Below are 19,707 nucleotides of genomic sequence, written 5' to 3'. Positions count from 1 at the left end.
GGGTGTGTAGTCTATCAACAGAACCAAATTTAAAGGTGTACAATACTCAGCTTTCAGGGGAGTCAGTTTATCTCTGTGATTTTGGCATGACTGTTTCTGGTAACACAGATAAGTAAAACTTAATATTTAGTTCCTCTGGGTCAAATGTGCCTCTTTCCCAGTTGTCCCAATTCCCTGCCTCAATTCCTGATGCCACCCTGCCTAGTCTTGTGAACAGATGAATTGTTTAAAAAGACTATAAACTAAAATAAAAAATCTTTTATATCTGACACAGCACACAGCCTGCTCTGTTTTCTTCTCTTTTCCTCGTATATCACTCTAGGGTCTGTGCTTACCATGAAAAATGAAAATAATAATTGAGAGAGTACTTTGAGCAGGAATTATGTAGAATGGGCAGTGACCTTCAGCTTCTCTGTATGTAAATATCACTTGAGAATATAGATTCTTCAGGTCTGTAGCCAAAATTTCTGACTTAGGGGTCCTGTGAAACTCAATTTTAATACCCATTCCAGATTTTTTTAGGTCCATTTGGCTACAAGAGTAATTCTTAGCTTTGGCTATAGAATCAACTTGAGGGACTTTAAAATTCTGATTCCTAGGATTCACTCAAGATTACTTCAATCAGGATTTCTCAGAATGGGTCCAGGCACCTCCTGCTGATTCTAACATGCAACTAATTTGATAACTACTGAAATAGAGCACAGAAGCATGGATGTGCTGTAGCCCGAACAGCCTAGGACCGCCAGGTACCCACTTAAAGTTCAACAAAGTTGGGTTGATTGTCTCATTGCAATGAAGGAGATTGCACACTGAAGGAACAGTGGTATCTCACTGAGGAACGACCAAGACAGGGTTATTTTAGGTCATGGGTATAGGGTGGAGTTGAGTGTTTTGATAGACTCAAAGCAAAACAGCTTGTATAAAGAGATCAACATCAGGTCTGCACTGCAAAGTGCACCTACAGTCCTGTTTCCTTGAACACACTAACATTGAGACAGAGGGGCAATGTTGTATCCAGAAACCCTTTATCAGAGGCTCTGCACTCAGATTGTCAATCAAGACCATTTTTGTGTCAAAGTGACTTACATCCTCCAGACAAGAGAGGGATATTTCCTTCTTACTGATATGATTTCAGACAGCAAACTTTCTGATAGACTGTGATTTTGGATAACAAAGTTTCTCAGTATGTAAGAAAGCAGCAGTCACTCAAAGTGGACACTTTGCAGCTGCAGTATATTTAGTGAAGAAATACTGAATCCTGTTAACTTTGCAACTGGTTTCATCTGTGTCAGTTATTCCAGCTTGATGAATGGCAGAGCAGAGTCTGATCTAAATTTTACCTTTTCAGACAGAATATTGGCCCCAACTCTGTTGCTTCCAGAAGGAAGATGGCACAGGAAGAGGGCCCAAGTATGACAGCGTATAGATATGATTCAGCAGAGACTTTCTGAGTCCCTACTATGTGCGGGGGCCTGTGCAGGGTACTGGAAATTTTGTGATGAACAGAACTCAGTCTCTTCCCTCAAGAAACTTTCAGACTCGTAGAAAAAACAGATAAATAGGCAAATACAGCAAGGTATAGGTGCTGTAACTAGACCTAAGTCTAGGCTGCCAAGGACAATTAACTGTCTTGGTGGTTCAGGGGACTGGAAAAAGTTTACCCTAGGTTATGGAAGAGAGAGGGCTATGGAGGGGAAGGGGGCAAGGGAGTCAAGGGCAAAATGTTGGAAGCAGAGGAAAAAGGACTTTGGAAACAGAATCATCTAGACTCTGATCCAGGCTCTACCAGACTGGGTATCACTGTAACCCTGAACTGCAGTTTTCTCATCTGTAAAACAAGGATACCAAAACAGAGACACATTCAGTAAGTGCCAGACAGAGTACTGAGTAATAAAATTACATCAGTGAACCAAAGAAACAAGCTCCCTGACCCTTGAATAACATGCATGAAGGTGGAGGTTTACAAAAATAATAACTATAATTGAAGTATAAATTATTTAGTATATTAGGTAATAAATGCAGAGTGGATAAAATTGAAAGTGCTAGTGGAGGGCATGAGAGAGAATGGTGAGTGGAGGTTTAAGGATGTGAAGTCAGAAAAAAACCCTTTGACATAGTTCAGGGGCATCTGATGAGGTTAGGGACAAGAAGCTAGCTTGACTAAGCTACAGGGGAAACCCAAGTCCTGCGTCAGCTACTCTTTTGACCTCACTTGACACTTCCCTTTCTTCTGAACTACTGCTTTTTTAAATTCAGGAAGCCTATGTCCCTTAGATGAAGTCCTCATTCTGTACACAGCAAGGATGCCCAAGACCTCATTGCTAAATGGCCTTGTTTTGCAGCCACTATTTTCAAGGGCTCTCTATGCGTCTGAATAGCTAGTTATGGTAACATGGCTCTAACTATTGGTGATTACTGATATCTACTGCAGATAGCCCAGTATTTGGGCATCACCTGTTTGTGTTAGGTCAATATGCAATATTATCCTAATCTGTCAGTCTCTTAAGTCTAACGGAACATTTAACTAACTGAGCTGAGACACATATCAATAATCGTAACCCATCCCACCTCCTGGGCCTTTTCCCATTCCCATCCTCAAAAGTGGTATCTGTTTGTACCACTGATATGAATTAGAAATATTGTTTTTCAAAATGAGAAGTAGGAATAGAGAAAGTTTAGGAAAAAATAGATATATCGATTTCCCTCCTTTATTCTCCTTAGCTTAGTAGCAACATGATGTGGTAGGAGCCAAGCCAACAACCTACCTTTGGATCCTATGTCGCTCAATTGCGACATTAATCAAGGCACTCAGTCTTCATAGCCTCCTTTCCTCTCTTGTAGAACTGGGCTGTATACCTTCCTTTTAGGGCACTGGAAGAATTAAAGAAGTAAATACTTGCAAAAGACTAAGCCAAAAGACCCTGGTTCATTACAAGCAATGAACAATATATCGATTGGTTCTTCTTTTTTAACCCATAAAGCATAACCAGGGGACTGTCTCTTACTCTGTTTCTTTGCTCCTGGCATTAAACAGATTGTCTGACCCAGGGTTTGTATTCAGTAGTACATATATACTGAATAAATGGATTTAACATTTTTTTCATTAAAAATTAGCTATATTTGCTAAGGTCTCTGACATCCTGGAATCTGCCCATGCCTGCTATATTACTTCATATACATTTTTTAAAACTGGCAATGACAATAGGATATGATCTATTCATTCGTAGAAGAAATATTGTAAAAGATTAAAGCCGATATCTGTTTTATCCAATAGACCAATTAAAGACAATCCAAAGGCTTACCTATGATGTAGAATTTCATGTTATTCACCTCAAAGTGATTAATTTATATAAATCAATATGAATTAATATAAAAGTGGTTAATTAACTGATTAATAAATTTATTAATTAAAGCAGTCAATTTTATTAATTTATATAAATTATAAATTTATATAAATATACTTAAATATGCTGTTTTCCTATGAATCTTCATAACCTGATAATTAGAATATAAATGGCAACTTAGCAATATGTATCAAGAGCCTTAAAAGTGTTCCTAGTAACTAACCTCATTTCCAAAAATGCATCCAAATGAAATAATTTATATACACATGTAGAAAACGATCATGCATCATTTTTTGAAAAGAAGGAAATAATCTGAACATCCAACAAGGGAAGAAAGGATGAATGAATTAGGGTAAACAATTACAGTCATCTTAAGTACAGGCTTAGAAGAAATTAATATACATGTTCACCAATACCAATAGATATCTACAGAAAGTTAATAAAAACCCTGTTCATGAGAGGTGCAAACTGGAATCTACTGAAATCCCTAGTTACAGTGAAATGGATATGTAACTTATAGTATCTGCATATAATGAAATAGTATTTATTGATGAGAAGGAGCAAGCAATTGCCGCACAAACAAGATGAATGAATTTCAACAAAGTAAATTTGAATTCAAAAGCCAGACATTAAAGAATATATAATGTATTATTCCACTTTTTAAATTTTTTTTAAATGGATAATACTAAAATTAAGTGGGAAATAGATGGGGAAACAGTGGAAACAGTATCAGACTTTATTTTTTGAGGCTCCAAAATCACTGCAGATGGTGACTGCAGCCATGAAATTAAAAGATGCTTACTCCTTGGAAGAGAAGTTATGACCAACCTAGATAGTATATTCAAAAGCAGAGACATTACTTTGCCGACTAAGGTCCCTCCAGTCAAGGCTATGGTTTTCCCAGTGGTCATGTATGGATGTGAGAGTTGGACTGTGAAGAAGGCTGAGCGCCGAAGAATTGATGCTTTTGAACTCTGGTGTTGGAGAAGACTCTTCGGAGTCCCTTGGACTGCAAGGACATCCAACCAGTCCATTCTGAAGTAGATCAACCCTGGGATTTCTTTGGAAGGAATAATGCTAAAGCTGAAACTCCAGTAGTTTGGCCACCTCATGCGAAGAGTTGCCTCATTGGAAAAGACTCTGATGCTGGGAGGGATTGGGGGCAGGAAGAGAAGGGGGTGACCGAGGATGAGATGGCTGGATGGCATCACTGACTCGGTGGACATGAGTCTGAGTGAACTCTGGGAGATGGTGATGGACAGGGAGGCCTGGTGTGCTGCGATTCATGGGGTCGCAAAGAGTCGGACACGACTGAGTGACTGAACTGACTGGCTGATGATTGTGAAGTGAGATAGTTATTAAAACATTTAAAGATATTGGAAAATACTCATAATTTAATAAAAGACAATAACATTTAAAACTATATATAATATATGATCCCCATTCTGCAAAAAAAAAAAAAAAAAAAGTTGCTGTGAGAAACATCAGTCAGGATCTCAATAGGAAATATATGACACACTCAAATTAGGATAATTAGAGGAGGCTTTGTCTTAAAAGCCTGGGCAGGGTGTGGGGGACCACAAGGGGCAGCGATGCAATAGCGTTGTTACTACCCCAGACCTGATGAGACATGAGCAGGAGAGGCTCCCAGTGCCAGGAGAGAGCTGTTCATAGAGGAGAGGGTCACTGGCCCTTGGGTGAAGATGCAGCCTGGCTGCAGTGAATTCAAGGGAGGAAGGAAGGGAACATTTAACTCATTCTCCTCCATCCTCCCAGCCTCCCACTGGGGCTCCCTGCTAACCTTGAAGCCAAAGTGTCATGGTTGTGGTCCTTACAGGTCAGCCCACCAGGAGGAGCACAGGCTGCACGGGGAGGGTGTGGGCGTGGCACACGTGCCCTCTGATTGCCGAAGCGGGAGGAGGGGCTTCAGGGAAGACCCATTTTGTTCTTTATGTACCTGTCTATTTGTTGCAATAATATACAAGGTTTTTAATTCTAGGGGAAAATGTGTGTCCGAGTGTGTGAAGGGATGTGTGCCTGTGAGGTTATGAATATAAAGGAATTTATGTGTGTGTGTGAGACAGTGCAGGTGGGTATGTGTGAGCGTGGATGTGAACGTATACAGGTAATGTGAGATGGTGTATTTGTGGATGTATCTGTGGGGTATGAATGTTAATGAGTGTGTGTGTGTGTGTGTGTGTGAGCTGTGGGAGGGAGGTGTGGATGCATTTGTGAAAGCCCCTGTGTGAGAGTGCACAAGTGGATCTGAGGTGGTATGTGCGTAAGGTTGTCTATGGTGGGGAGTTGTATGTGAAAAAGCGTGTTAGTGCGGGAGGCTGTTTGTGTGTGAGTGTGAATGCATGTGAGAATGTTGTACAGGTGGATGAGCGTTTCTGTTCGTGTAAGGGGCAGACATGTTTGTGACAGGTGTGTGCGAGGGGATGTGTGCATTTATATGAGCGAGTATCCTTGTTGGGCTGTGAGGACAGAGAGGGTGTGTGAGATATGTATGAGTGAGAGGGAGGCGGGTGAGTAAGACTATGTGAAGATCTGTGTGTATTAGTGTGCATGCGTGCATATGCATGCACATAGGTGCACTTATATATTGATACATCTGTAACATAGAAGTAAAAACGTTTCCTTCAAGGAAAATAGAAAAGTGGAGAAAATATTTTCATAATAGTAGTCTCTAGTGGTGGAATAAGAGGCAAATCTAATTTTCTTGACTCTTCTGTTATTTTGTAGTCAAAAAAACAATGAACAGTTCAGTCTGTTTCCTTCATTCCCAGAGCACATGGGAAATATTGTACTTTTCTGGAAACAGGTAAAAATAATAAAACATCTTGACTGTTATAAGGTTTCTTGACAGGAATGTGTTTGAAAATTGGACTTCTCTCTTTCTTAACATATAACCATACAGTTATCTTAAGTCTCTGGTTAATTTATAGAATGAGATCCTGTCTTTACATATGAGAACCATATAAATGTTTAATTCTTCATATAATTTCATTAATTTTCAGCTGTTCCCATAATCAAAACTAATAGTTATTGGTATTTGCCATCCAAGGCCCTATGGTCTTCCATTAGTGGATTGGTGTTAAGAATCTAATGAACCACCACGTCATGCTGTTTCGGGAGCTAAAGTGCTTTAGGGTTACCAAAGCCTCAAAGTGTAAACACAAATATTAACAGGGATTATCAATGATGGAGTGGCTTAGGTAATTATTACAATTTTTTCTTTTAATTTTTTCCTTTTTAAGGCAGCTTTAAAAAAAATAGTGATCCTATAGGGCTTATGTAATAAGGTTTCTGTCAAACTGGTTTAGTAGCAGCTTGTTTTCCTAAGTCTGCACAAAAGACACCACTATTCCATCAGCTCTCTGCTGCCTCAGTTCACTAATAATAAAATATGAGGCTTTCCAGATTCTAGGCTGTATCTTACTAAAAACTTGTGGCAGTCAATGGCTGGAGTGTTAGTCTATTTTTAATTTATTTCAACCTTGGCTGTTTTTTAAAAGTTATTTTCTATCATCAACATCAGGCCTCTGCAGCCTAATTTATTCTGCATTGTTACCTGTGGGCTCCACAGTATAACTGGAATGTGAATTAGCTACTTGGAATTCTGAGTGACTAGTTTACTTGATTATAATAAAAAGGAATTCTGTATATCATATATATATATATATATATATGTATGTATTACCTTTCCTTTATACTTAACATGCTACCTCAGCTATTAAAATATACACAGGACATATTCTATTACAAATGCTATTTAGTTTGGCTTAAGACAATCTTGCTTGCAGAACATACGTTACTGAACCCTGAGCAAGGACTCAAACCCGCAGGTGCTTTTTATGGTCTGATTAGTGCTTGTCAGCACTCTGCTTGTCTCAATATTGCATCAAACAGTTCACTTCAAACAACATTACCAGGAAACTTCTAGTAAAATGTTAACAGAAACCATCTTCAAACCATCTACGACCTTTTTTCTAGGGCTAAAGCAAGAGCAGTGGGGCTTAATTCGGCCACCTCAGACCACTGCTGTGGTTCAGTGAACACTTTATTTTCCCACTTGAATTTGAGCTCTTCTGCAAGATCATTCCTGCCGATCTTGCGGAGATGGCGAGCTAGGAGGCGAAGTTTGTCAGTGGAATTTGGGAGTGATCTTTTCCAAAAACAAAGAAGTTCATGGGTCTGTTCTGTGAGATCATCAGGGTTCTTCAGTTTGATGAGCTGAATGGTGCTGCGGCGAAGAGGGAGTGAGGAGGAGAGACACAGGGCATTCTCCTCTGAGAGCTCATCCGCCAGCCAGTAGAGCAAGTTGTCCCACAGGGCTTCTGCCAGAAACACAGGGGACACTCAGAGTTAGAACCCTTTCCTGGGGGGTGTGCTCATCCAACCCTCCACCTGTTCACAGGAAACCTACTCAATCTCTGGTTTGGCCTCTCAGCAGCAGAATGATGTCGGCCCACCCAGAACAGCTGAGAGCCTTTGGGATCTCCTTCTGAGGGAACCACCTATTGCAGAGGGTTAGAGATGCTCCTCCAATGTTAACTTCCCTGAGATCAAGGAGGTTAACATGGTACTCATGTCCCCACCCTGGATAGTCTAAATAAGACTAGGATATGGGCAAAACTTAGCATTTTTAACAAGCACCCGCATGACGTTGATGCTGAGGTCCCCAACCACATTTGAATAGTACTATGTTAAAAGATATTTTTAGGTTCAAAAAATACTTCTCTTAACTAGTGCTAACCTAATACATAAACTATAGCAGCAGTTAGGCAATCCTCACACTCCAGTCCCCCAACTACAGACATACACACACACACACATACACAAACTCACCAAGATCCACTCTCCAAAGATGAGTTCTACAGAAGGTCCATTGCATGTCCTTCCCTTGGCTTCTGGACTATTTAGAACCATAAACATCACTGAATATATCCCATATGTTCAGCTTACCCTTTCCTTCACCCTGTGACTCCTGCTACCACTTAAATGTATGATTCCAATTTTCTATTGTTGTTACTTATTTTATTGTGTAGCCCTCACTCTTAGAAAACCCCTCAGAGCCCACTATCTGTCTCCTTCTGCATGTAAGTTCTAACCTGCATCACAGCCACTTTCTCCCACTCATGCGAAAGTCTGCACCAGTTTCCCTGGTTTGGTGTCAGAAAAGAGCTCTCTGTCTGCCACCTTTTACTGTATTCTATCCACCTCCTCACATAGATTGCACCTGCTTTTACATGATAAATCATACCACTTTTCTGTGAAAGCTACTCAGGAAATGGAGCCAACACATCCGTCCTCTCCACTGTCACTTTCATACCAACATTCCGCTTCCTTCCTGCAATATATTCATTTTGATGCCCATGCTACATGGGTAGGCCTTCTTCTCCCTGACAGCATCATCGGTCTCTTGCCGTTGGCAGGCCCTGTCATCAGCAATCCTGTCGATAACTATCTGCACCTCTGACCTCCTCATTTCTAAATCTCGTCAACATCACTGACCTGTGTGATGACTCAGAAACTGACTTTCATGGCCAATCCTTACATTTCATCACCAGCCAGAATTTTTCTGTCTCCTTGGCTTCACCTGCTCAGTATTATTGCTAACCACTGCCCCTAAACCTCCACAGCTTTTATTCCTTTGCTCCTGCTTATTACGCTTCTTGCCCCATTACAGCAAGTCCTTTGACGCCCACACCATTCCATCATGTCTGCCTCTGAACGCATACTACCCGTAACAGTCAGCTCTATATGTCAATGATGGGCTTGCATCCTCCTTAAAATCTGCTGTCCTCTTTAGCTTTCGATGTTCTCAATTTATCAGCCATCAATTCTGTCTTACTTACATGGCAATCAACTACTGGGATATCCCAGGTTATAAAAGAAACAGAATGTGATCCTCAAGTTCTATGTTCTGCACACATTTTAAGTCTTCAGCAGCTTACAAATTCATTAAAAATTCTGTTTCCCGTGTTCCATTTAAAATTTTCCAAAGGAGTGTCGATCAAATCTCAGGCTCACTCTTACTGTTTCACTTAGCCAGCGGCTCTTCCTCCTAACTTTCCCCAAAGCTATTTGACCTGAGTTCTCATAATCTCATGTTCATTTCAAAGTCACTTTCTTATAGAATCTCACTCCACCGTGCTTGACGGGTGCCATCCCCACAGTGTTTTTCATCAAATAATTTCCCTTCACACGATTTCCTTAACCACTCTTCCATCAGGCTCTTTCCAGGCTTCGCACAAGTACCATCAGGCTTTCCTTTCCTTGTTTCTCCTACTGTTTCTAGCTCCCAGGCTCTCTCTCTGCTTCCTATTCCATAAAACCTTTTTGTGCCTAACGTAAATTTGATGCCTTAAATCCATCAATATTAACTCTTTCCTAGGCCCTTGTTTTGGAGTTATATAGCCTCTTTTAAAAAAAATTATTTTATTTAAGTATAGTTGATTTACATGGTGTGTTAATTTCTACTATGCAGCAAAGTAACTCAGATATATATACATTATTTTTCATATTCTTTTCCATATAGTTTATCACAGCATATTGATATCCTCTTTTAAAACTCTGTTTAAGCTTTTCTTTCCAATCTTTCTAAAGCCCTCCTAGATACTACTTATAGCAACTGATTCTGCATCTTCTCCAGCTTCCACAGAGCATTTTACTCCTTCCTTTGGGTTCCATGGCCTGCCCTGGTGTTCCTCTTTTCTCTCTCTTCCCTCTGTGCTGCCTTTCTTCCTCCTAATTGTGCTGAATTGCTGCTTCCTAGCTCAGGCCCCTGCTATTTCTGCCCCTCCCCTTGAAATTCACCATCTGCCGTAACCATCTCCTCTGGGAGATGTGAAATATCCCAGATCTAGTGTATCATCATCTTTAACTCTGGTTTCCTAAATCCCGGTACAGGCACACCTTGTTTTCTTGTGCTTTGCTTTATTGCCCTTCATGGATACTGCATTGCTTGTTGTTGTTGTTTGCAAATTGAAGATTTGTGGCAACTCTGGGTCAAGCAAATCTATGAGTGCCATTTTTCCAACATCTTTGCTCACTTTGTGTCTCTGTGTCACATTTTGGTCCTTCTCACAGTTTCAAATTTTTTCATTATTTTATTTGGTATGGTGATCTGTGATCCGTGATCATTGATGTTACTATTGTAAAAAGATTATGACTCACTGAAGGCTCAGAAAACAGTCAGCATTTTTTTAGCAGTGAAATATTTTTAACATATGTACATTAGTTTTTAGACATAATTCTATTGCACACTTAGACTACAGTATAATGTAAATGTAACTTTTAAATGTACTAGGAAACCCCAAAATTCATGTGATTTTATCATGATATTTGCTTTATTGTGATGGTTTGAAACCAAACCCACACTCATCTGCAATATTCATCTCCTGGTTATCTTTTCCAGTTTATAGTACAGCAAATTTAAATTCCACATTACTAAAATTGAAATCAACTTTAGTTTTTCCCTCCCTCCACCTGATCCTTTATTCACTATTTCAGTAAATGGGACCACTCAGCTTAGTATACTAACACACATAAGATTATCCCAGTTTCTCAAAGCCTATTGTATCTTATCACCTATACTCAAGTTTTATTGGCTCTAACTGTAATCATACCTCAGATGTTTCTCCCACTTTATAGTCTTATGGATTCAATCATGCCCTACCTCTTTTTTCTGGATAACTACAAGAACCATACCCCTGCTATCAGTGTAGGCTGACTTTCGTCACCTACACAACTAACAACAAGAAGTTTTCAAAGTCTAATCTGATCTTGTTCATTCCTTGTTAATACATCTCTTGGGGCCTCCTTCATTGTCTAAACTTCTCAACTTAGCATTTAAATCTGTTTATAATTTTATCCTGCTACCATCATCCTGCAGCAGCTCAGATTGCATTGGCCATGCAAGACCACATTGTATAACAATTTAGGACTCCCTGGTACACGTAAGAAAGATCACTATACCCTTGTCCTCTCTGGTGGTTGTTACCAGCGGGAGTGGGAGAGCTTTTATTTGAACACCAAGTTCTTCAAAGTCAACATTATCAACCCGCTGGGTTTTCATCTACTACTATTGTTGTTTTAGTGGGGATTTTTTGTTTGGTTTTGGGGGTTTGGGCTTTCGTGTTTTCTTTTTGTTCTATCTCCTGCTCTCACTGAAAATATCAATTTTATCGCCTCTGAGAGAGTGTATAATGCTAAGGTTTATGCCCATCCTACTTACTTCTAATTTAATTCAGCAAAGCTTGTGAAGTTTTTATACACCTCCACAAAGAAAACCCCTAAACGAAATGTTATGCCATCAGTTGGGAGACTGACACAATAGTCAAGACACACTCAATGATATCTTTTGAAGACCTATAAATTGTCACAATAGTAATTATTAGCATCACAAAATGAATCATTTCAGAGACTAAAAAAGAATAAAAGTGTCAAATTCTGAAATATGTGTCATTGTTATATAGCTGGATTAACCATAACCACAATCAAATTTTATATTTCTCTTGTGGTTTCATACCTCTATATATACCTCTATTTAAAATCTATTTTAAGATTCAAAACCTAATAGTCAACATTTCAGAACAAACCATAGTAGTTTGTTTACCAAATAAAGCAATTACTAGTTACCTTAGTTAAACAGTACTTAGTAAAGTTTATATTTCTTATAGACTTTCATAAAAGTGTAACTACATCTCCATGTAGGAATTTTGTTCATATGTGCATGACTTATAAAGGAAAACTTATTTATTTGGCTGATAAGAAATGATTATTTAGCAAACTATTGTTAATAGCAAAGTTCTCTGTTTTTTCTAAGATTCACATAAAATATAAAATATAAGAAGAAAAGAGCACCATCATAATGAGGACACAGCAAATATTCCTTACCGAGTGGATCTGTAGAAATTCTTTTGGTACTCTGTGGACGGTTGATTAATTTTTCATGCTTTGGAGAGAAAGGGACACAGAATAAACAAAAGAAATCATTAATTTATGAACAAGATACACATAAAAGTCCTTCTGAACTTCACCCCTGTTTGGGAAAAGTCCTGAATTGCATGCCTTGCAAAATTACATTGTGTATTTGTGTCTGCATGCTCAGCAATTGCTTTCCCAAGATAAGGCAACATATATTAACACAAATCTTTCAGAAAATATAAATTAGGAATATGCATATAAATATTATTATAGCAGTTTAATTAACTCTGAATAAATACTTTCTAAACTAAAATTTAAAATTGTTAATACAGCTAACAAAGAGCAAGCTACCTCTATGATACAAACATAATATTTAGTAAAAGCTGCTGTGACCCAGGCACCTTGCTCAACACTCAGCACCAGGCCTGGTACCTGGTGGGTACTCAAACATTAGTTTTTGTGAATAAATGAGTGAATCAATGTGCAGACATAATGCTAAAAACAATCAAGTCTTTAAGCCAATATTATTCTGAAATCAACATTTTGTCAAGAATAAATCAAATATATAATCATTACTTTTCTACACTGTCCACAGAATGGTTTGTTCTCAGTTAATATAGAATCAGGAAAAATAGCACAGGAGAGTAAGTAAAAATATAGAAGTTTGAAAACCTGTACAGTGCTCTGGACAGTTTATTTTCATCCTCAGCTCTGAAATATGATTTAATAAAAGCACACACACACACACCCCTCAGAAACCTATACACAGATATTCATAGCAGCTTTATTTGTAATAGCTAAAAACTGGAAATGACTAAAATTTTTTGCAACAGGTGAATGGCTAAAAAAACTATTGAATGTCCACAAGGTGGGATACAATTAAATAATAAAGAGGATAAGTCACTGATAAATGCAACACCTTGCATGAACTTCAGAGTATTGTGCTGAGTGAAAAATCTCAGTCTCAAAAGGTCATATATTCTGATTCCATTTATATCACATTGTTGAACTTATAGAATTACAAAGATATAGAATAGATGGGTGATTTCCAGGGGTTAGGATGCTGGTAGAAGATTATAAAAACGTAGCATAAGGTAGGTCTTTGTAATGCTAGAACAACTGTATATCTTGAATGCAGTGGTTACACAAATCTACACATCTGATAAAACAGTAACAGTACTATATACCCATGTTTTATTGATGTCAACTTCCTGGCTTTGATATTTTGCTATAGTTAGGTTAAGGTGTAACCACTGAGGAAAACTGGGTGAGACTATCTAGCACCTCTCTGTACTATATTTAGCAACTTCCTGTAAATCTATAATTATTTCAAAATAAAACTGATTTTTTTAAAAGTCTTCTCATAGCAATAATACAAGAATGATGTAGAACTCTATATTAATGCATTATAAACTGCTTCATTAAAAGCACTAAGTTATTAAATCTGAATATAATACTTTGTAAGTATTCTTGTCATATATACTACATAGACATGTATATAAAACACCCATTAAGGCTTACAAGCAAAATGGTGGCATAGGAAGCTCCAGATCTAAAAATAGATTAAAGGTCTGAATGTAAGATCTGAAATCATAAAATCCTAGACAAAAACATGGGCAGTAACATTGTGGATCTCACTCCAAAGGCAAAGGAAAAGTAAAAATAAGCAAATTGGACTACATAAATTAAAAAATATAACTTCTGAAGAGTTAAGGCAAACTGTTATCAAAATGAAATAGCAGCCTACTGAATGGGAAAAGATATTATTTATCTATGGGGTTAATATCTAAAATACATTTGAAAAACTCACATAACTCAATAACAAATAATTTAAAAATGGACAGGGAATCTGAACAGACACTTTGCAAAGAAGACATAGAGATGGCTAACACGCATAGAAAGATGTTCAACACTACTAATTATTAGGGAAATGTCAATCAAAATTACAATGAGATAGTATTTGCAGAATGGCTATTATTGAAAAGAGAAAAAATTACAAATGTTAAAGAGGACAGGAAAAAAGAAAACACTCATTGTTGTGGGGCTGCAGATTGGTGCAGCCACTATGGAAAACAGTATGGACGTTCTTCAAAAATTAAGAACAGAACTACCATATTTCCACTTCTTGGTATTTATCTTACTAATATAAAAGCACTAAGTTGAAAAAATAGATGCACCCTTATGTTTATGTTTATTGCAATATATTACAGTTGTCAGATATGGAAAAAATCTAAGTGTCCATCGATAGGTAAATGGGATAAAGAAGATACATTATATATATATACATATATATATGTATATATATATACACACCCGAGGCTTCCCAGGTGGCTCTAGTGGTAAATAACCTGCTTGCCAGTGCAGGAGAGGTAAGAGACAACAGTTTCGATCTCTGGGTCACTAATATTCCCTGGAGAAGGGCACAACAACCCACTCCAGTGTTCTTGCCTGGAGAATCCCCATGAACAGAAGAGGCTGGTGGGCTACAGTCCATGGGGTCACAAAAAGTTGAACATGACTGAGTGACTTAGCATGCACAAATATATACAGTGAAATACTGTGCTGTGTGCTTAGCCACTTAGTTGTGTCTGACTTTTTGAGACTCCTTGGATGGTAGCCCACCAAGCTCCTCTGTCCATGGGGATTCTCCAGGCAAGAATACTGGAGTGGGTTCCCATGCCCTCCTCCAGGGGATCTTCCCAACCCAAGGATCAAACCCAGGCCTCCCATATTGCAGGCAGATTCTTTACCATCCAAGCCATCAAGGAAACCCAAGAATACAGTGAAATACTACTCAGCCATAAAAAAGAATGAAATTCTCCCACTTGTGACAACTTGGATGAACTTCAAAGGTATTATGCTAAGTGAGATAAGTCAGATGGAGAAAGACAAATACCATATGATTTCATTCATACGTCCAATCTCAAAAGAAAAATCCAAAGGAATAAATAAAATAAACCCAAAGCAAACTCAGATATAGGTATCAGAATTGTGGTTTCCAGAGGAGAAGGGGGCTGGAGGGGTTAGTGAAATGGGTGATGGAGGTGAACTGTACAAAGACGGAGGGTAAGTAGACTTGTAGTGGTGATCACTGTGTAATGTATACACATATTGAATTCTAATGCTGTACACCTAAAATTAAAAAAAAAAACACCTTACAGTAAGAAGTTTTAATGGGAGGAGATTAAGAATCAACATAAGAACAATATAAATCCAAGAATATTGATACTGTAGTATTTCAAAAGAAGTGCACAGATTTTTGAGGCATTAACTTTGCACTTAATCCTCTCCAAAAAAAAATGAGAAATGCCAGTTTAAATCATGCAGCAGATTCTGTCATTCCCACCAATGGACATATGACCTGGACTGAGTCTAGGACAAGAGGTACACATTGGATTTTTTCTTTATTGTATGTAAACAATTTACCACCCACCCTTCCAGTCATTCTTTCTTCACAGATGGCTCGGAGCACCTTGATACACTGAGAGTGATTCTGGTGTTCAAGTATATGTATTTTTTGACATATGTGAAAATTCAAGCCATGTTCTTTATCTGGAACCCAATTGCAGAAGCAGTGAATTGTGGATGCATGGGAAATCTTGGGTCTTTTATACTTCCAGGCACTATGCTGGTCTCCCATATATTCTCATCATTCAGGGATTTTCAAACACCCCTCTTATTCCCTCCCTCCCTCTTTCTTTCTTTTTTCTTTTCATTCCTTTTTTTTTTCTTCTGTGCACTATTTTTGCCTTGCATACCACCTTTAAAATCTCACTGGTGCTCAGGGTCAGCTCCAAGCCAAGCAGGGAAGCCAATGCTTGTCCTACAGTGTTCACTCCCACAGATTCTGTGTCTACACAGGGTTACCTGGATGCTTTCACTGGCAGGATTGACTCTGATTTTTCCCTACTTATCTCTCTTCTCTTCTGAGCATCAACAAATGCTATTCTGTTGCATCCCCTAAAGGGTCTACTATTTGCTAGAGGAAATTTTGTTATTCCTTTCAGGTAACCTGCTCTTATGCTAATATTGTAGCCTTTATTTTGACAAATAAAGTTTCTAAAATGACACTTTCAACATGTTACTTCTCAGGAAGGCTGACTAGCAAATCTAAACCTGACTCTCAAGTTTTCAGTTTTACGCATATACCTTGTAGGAGGATGTAGTGGGGTTTATGGGGCAGTTTCTTCTTCACTATACTCCATCAGTATAAGAGTATAAATAATTCAAATATATACAAGTATGTCTTGTTACAACACAGCTCTCATTGACTTGGAAGTGTTTTTAAAAGATTGGAACTAAAATCAGTCACTTTCACCTGGAAGGGTATTGTCTCTTAAGTCTTACAGGCCACCGCTTTGAAGACTCCTTCAATTACTATTGTTTCCATGTTCCTTAAATACAACCCTGTTACTGAATTTTTAAAACTTAAGAAACATTTTTAGTTGAGTTTATGCCAACTTGGTCTTTTATGCGCAACAACAAAAATATTAATTTGAGCACATCCTTTATTTTATCTGACATTATTTTTAGTGATGCACCTAAAAGTTTCCCTTCATTGTATCTTTTCACCACTCCAGAAACCAGCCATGATCAGTCTGGGCTCTACTTATTAGACTATCATCTCTTTGAGGGCCAATAAAATACCTTGTTCCTATATTAATTCTTCTTTAATAGTAATATTAAAGTATTAATTGTTCCTATATTAATGCTTTACATGGTATTGACATGTACACATAGGGTAGTAAGAACTATTTAACTTCTGTGATACTTTCTCTTGACTTGAATGATCTCTTTTTCATATCCTACCATGTTTCCAAGACCACTGATCATTTCCACTGCTTTTATCAACTCCTCTGGTTCCTGGTTTCTTATCTGAGGATTTATGTACTATCACTCAATTTATCTCTTCATGTCTTGTGCTGTCATCAATGCCACTCATATACCATTATTTGCATATGTTTGTTTTCCCTCCCCAGTTAGACTTTCAGTAATTTTTGTATCCTTGTATTTTCAATAAAATAATTATTTTTATTACCATAATAATATTTTCCCTCATGGTAAAGTTTTGACTTCAAATAATTGTCAGGTCTGCTACTCAAATGAACTTATTATTGGGTGATTTATGGAACATTGAAGATACCTGTTCCCTGTCCAGGTTAGCACCCATTGCCCTGGTCTTCACTTTCCTTCCCTAGCCTCTCAAGGGGCTTTGCAAATACCTCTTTTATTTTTCATCCAGAATCCCCTGAAATGCATCAAGGTATAATATCAACTTGAACAGAATACCAAGAGCTCATCTCCTATTGAGATCTTGACAAGGACTAAGCTGAGTTAGGCTATCAAAACAAATTGATGAGACTGATTACATCAGATAGTGTGCCACACAAAATTTAAATTTTCAACAAAATACATATCTCCTTCTTAGGTGTTACACAGATATTAAAGTCCCAAAATACAGACAATACCATCCTCTACCCCTTGTTCTGATTCATCATTCTTAGCCAAGTCAACCATATTCACACTCCCTGTAAGAGTCTGGTCCCCTGTACAGCTTCTTTAGCAGTTGCAGCATGAAATCATCTTCCAAAAATAGCACAGCTCCTTTGGCAGACACCTCCAGAACTACAGAACTCCAGCTCTGAGTCTCATGAGCCACACAGCGCAGCACAGACTCAATATTCCTCAGAGCTATCTGGTCACACAAGAAAGAGCAAAGCACCTCTGCTGCCAAGTCACTTCAGTCATGCCCGACTCTGTGCGACCCCATAGACGGCAGCCCACCAGGCTCCGCCGTCCCTGGGATTCTCCAGGCAAGAACACTGGAGTGGGTTGCCATTTCCTTCTCCAATGCATGAAAGTGAAAAGTGAAAGGGAAGTCGCTCAGTCATGTCCGACTCTTCGCGACCCCATGGAGCCTGCAGCCTACCAGGCTCCTCTGTCCATGGGATTTTCCAGGCAAGAGTACTGGAGTGGGGTGCCATCGCAAAGCACCTCAAGATTTAGAAATAACTGAAAGCCAGAAACAAGTGTAGCTAGCTTCTCTTACTCCTGCAAGAGCCTTTATCACTAATTCTCATATGTGAGGGCATTTTCCAAACAAAAGTTACTTCCTCAAACAAAATTATTTAACAGTTAGTTACAACTCATATTGAAGTCATTAACCACAGACCATAGCAGGACATTAGGGTAAGCAAAGACAGTGTGTAGACAGAGAGAAAATGAGGAAACAAAAGATTCTATTATTTCAGCTTCTTTAGGGTCTCAGCCAATCTCCACTGCTTGAGCAGAATCCATTAGACATAAATGGCTGACCTTCCTTCAGAACAATTGCTTTTCTTTACCTGCCTGACGAGGTCAGCCAACATCTGTCTCTGTCATCTTTGCAATCTCCTTTGCTTTCTCCTCCTTCTTGCACCTTTTGGCCACTCTGCCCTTGACTCCATCGATTGGATTCTGAAGATAATTCAGAGTGCTTTTCCCAAGGCTTTCCACCTGTGCTTTTATTGGAAGAATTTATTGTCTATTTCCTACAACCTGATCCTATTATGTCCATATGCTCTCCTGTGCACGCCAGTGCAAGGCACAATAGCCTCCTGCCCTCACTGATGACTAGAAACAGAAACTGCTTGAAATGTTCCTCAGGCTGCAACACTTCCACTTTCTCTGGTTCCTCTAGTTCCATGATACCCAAGAGCTGTATTTCCCCTGCTACTTCAGAACCACAGAATGGATGTGAGCACAGAAGCCATGAAACATGGAGACCCCAGAGGCCAACTGGAGCTCTTAGTGTCATGATCTCTTTCCCTACAGGACCGTGCCTCTGTTGAAATAAATCTCTAGGCCCAAGAAGAATCTGCACTCCTCCCCAGGATGCCACATCAGCAAAGCAAAACTTAGAAAACATTCATGTCCTCATAAATGTTCTGCTTGACTGGACATACAGTGTATCCTGTCAGCCAGTCCATAAAGGCCAAGCCCAGTCCAGGCCTTCTCATGCCCATCAGGGGTGACTTTGTGGCCCCAGCCAGTTGGATATTTTCTGTTTGTCTCATCATTGCTCTTTTTCTTTATCTTATAAATTTTTTTTTAACCTTTTGCCCCATTTTGTAGTTCCTTGAAAGGAGACCATCCACTTCATGAAGTCTTAAAGTTTACTTGTATCACTTAAGCTGTCTTCTTTAACCACTGTTAAATTTCTTTACAGTTGTACATCAGTAGATCCTATTGTATCATTTTCTGTGTTTTCTTTTATATCAGTGCTTCTATTTACCACAGGGTTACTACACCATACCCTCAAGCCTCAATTCTTCATAGCTCTGGGGATTCTCTGTGGACAATTATGAAGACTGTTATCACCACAAATTTAAAGTCTGTTGTTTCAGCTGGGGACTGGGACTGCTCAGCAATATTTTTATATGTCCCTGAA

General features: G+C 38.7%; 1 protein-coding gene across 1 annotated transcript in view; it reads right to left on the bottom strand.

The window, feature by feature from the left end:
• Positions 1 to 7,322: 7,322 nt before the first annotated feature.
• DTHD1 (death domain containing 1) overlaps positions 7,323 to 19,707 on the bottom strand; it is an 86,749-nt gene continuing 74,364 nt past the window's right edge. Inside the window, exons 9-10 of the mRNA XM_068974941.1 lie at positions 12,249 to 12,306; positions 7,323 to 7,684 (exon numbers count right to left, since the gene is read on the bottom strand). Of these exons, the coding sequence (XP_068831042.1) occupies positions 7,323 to 7,684; positions 12,249 to 12,306 (420 nt within the window). The remainder of the gene's footprint in view (positions 7,685 to 12,248; positions 12,307 to 19,707) is intronic.

Source organism: Capricornis sumatraensis, chromosome 7 (assembly GCF_032405125.1).
Source record: "Capricornis sumatraensis isolate serow.1 chromosome 7, serow.2, whole genome shotgun sequence".
Taxonomy (NCBI): domain Eukaryota; kingdom Metazoa; phylum Chordata; class Mammalia; order Artiodactyla; family Bovidae; genus Capricornis; species Capricornis sumatraensis.
Note: the sequence above shows the minus strand (reverse complement) of the source record. Positions and strands in the feature narration are given on the sequence as shown.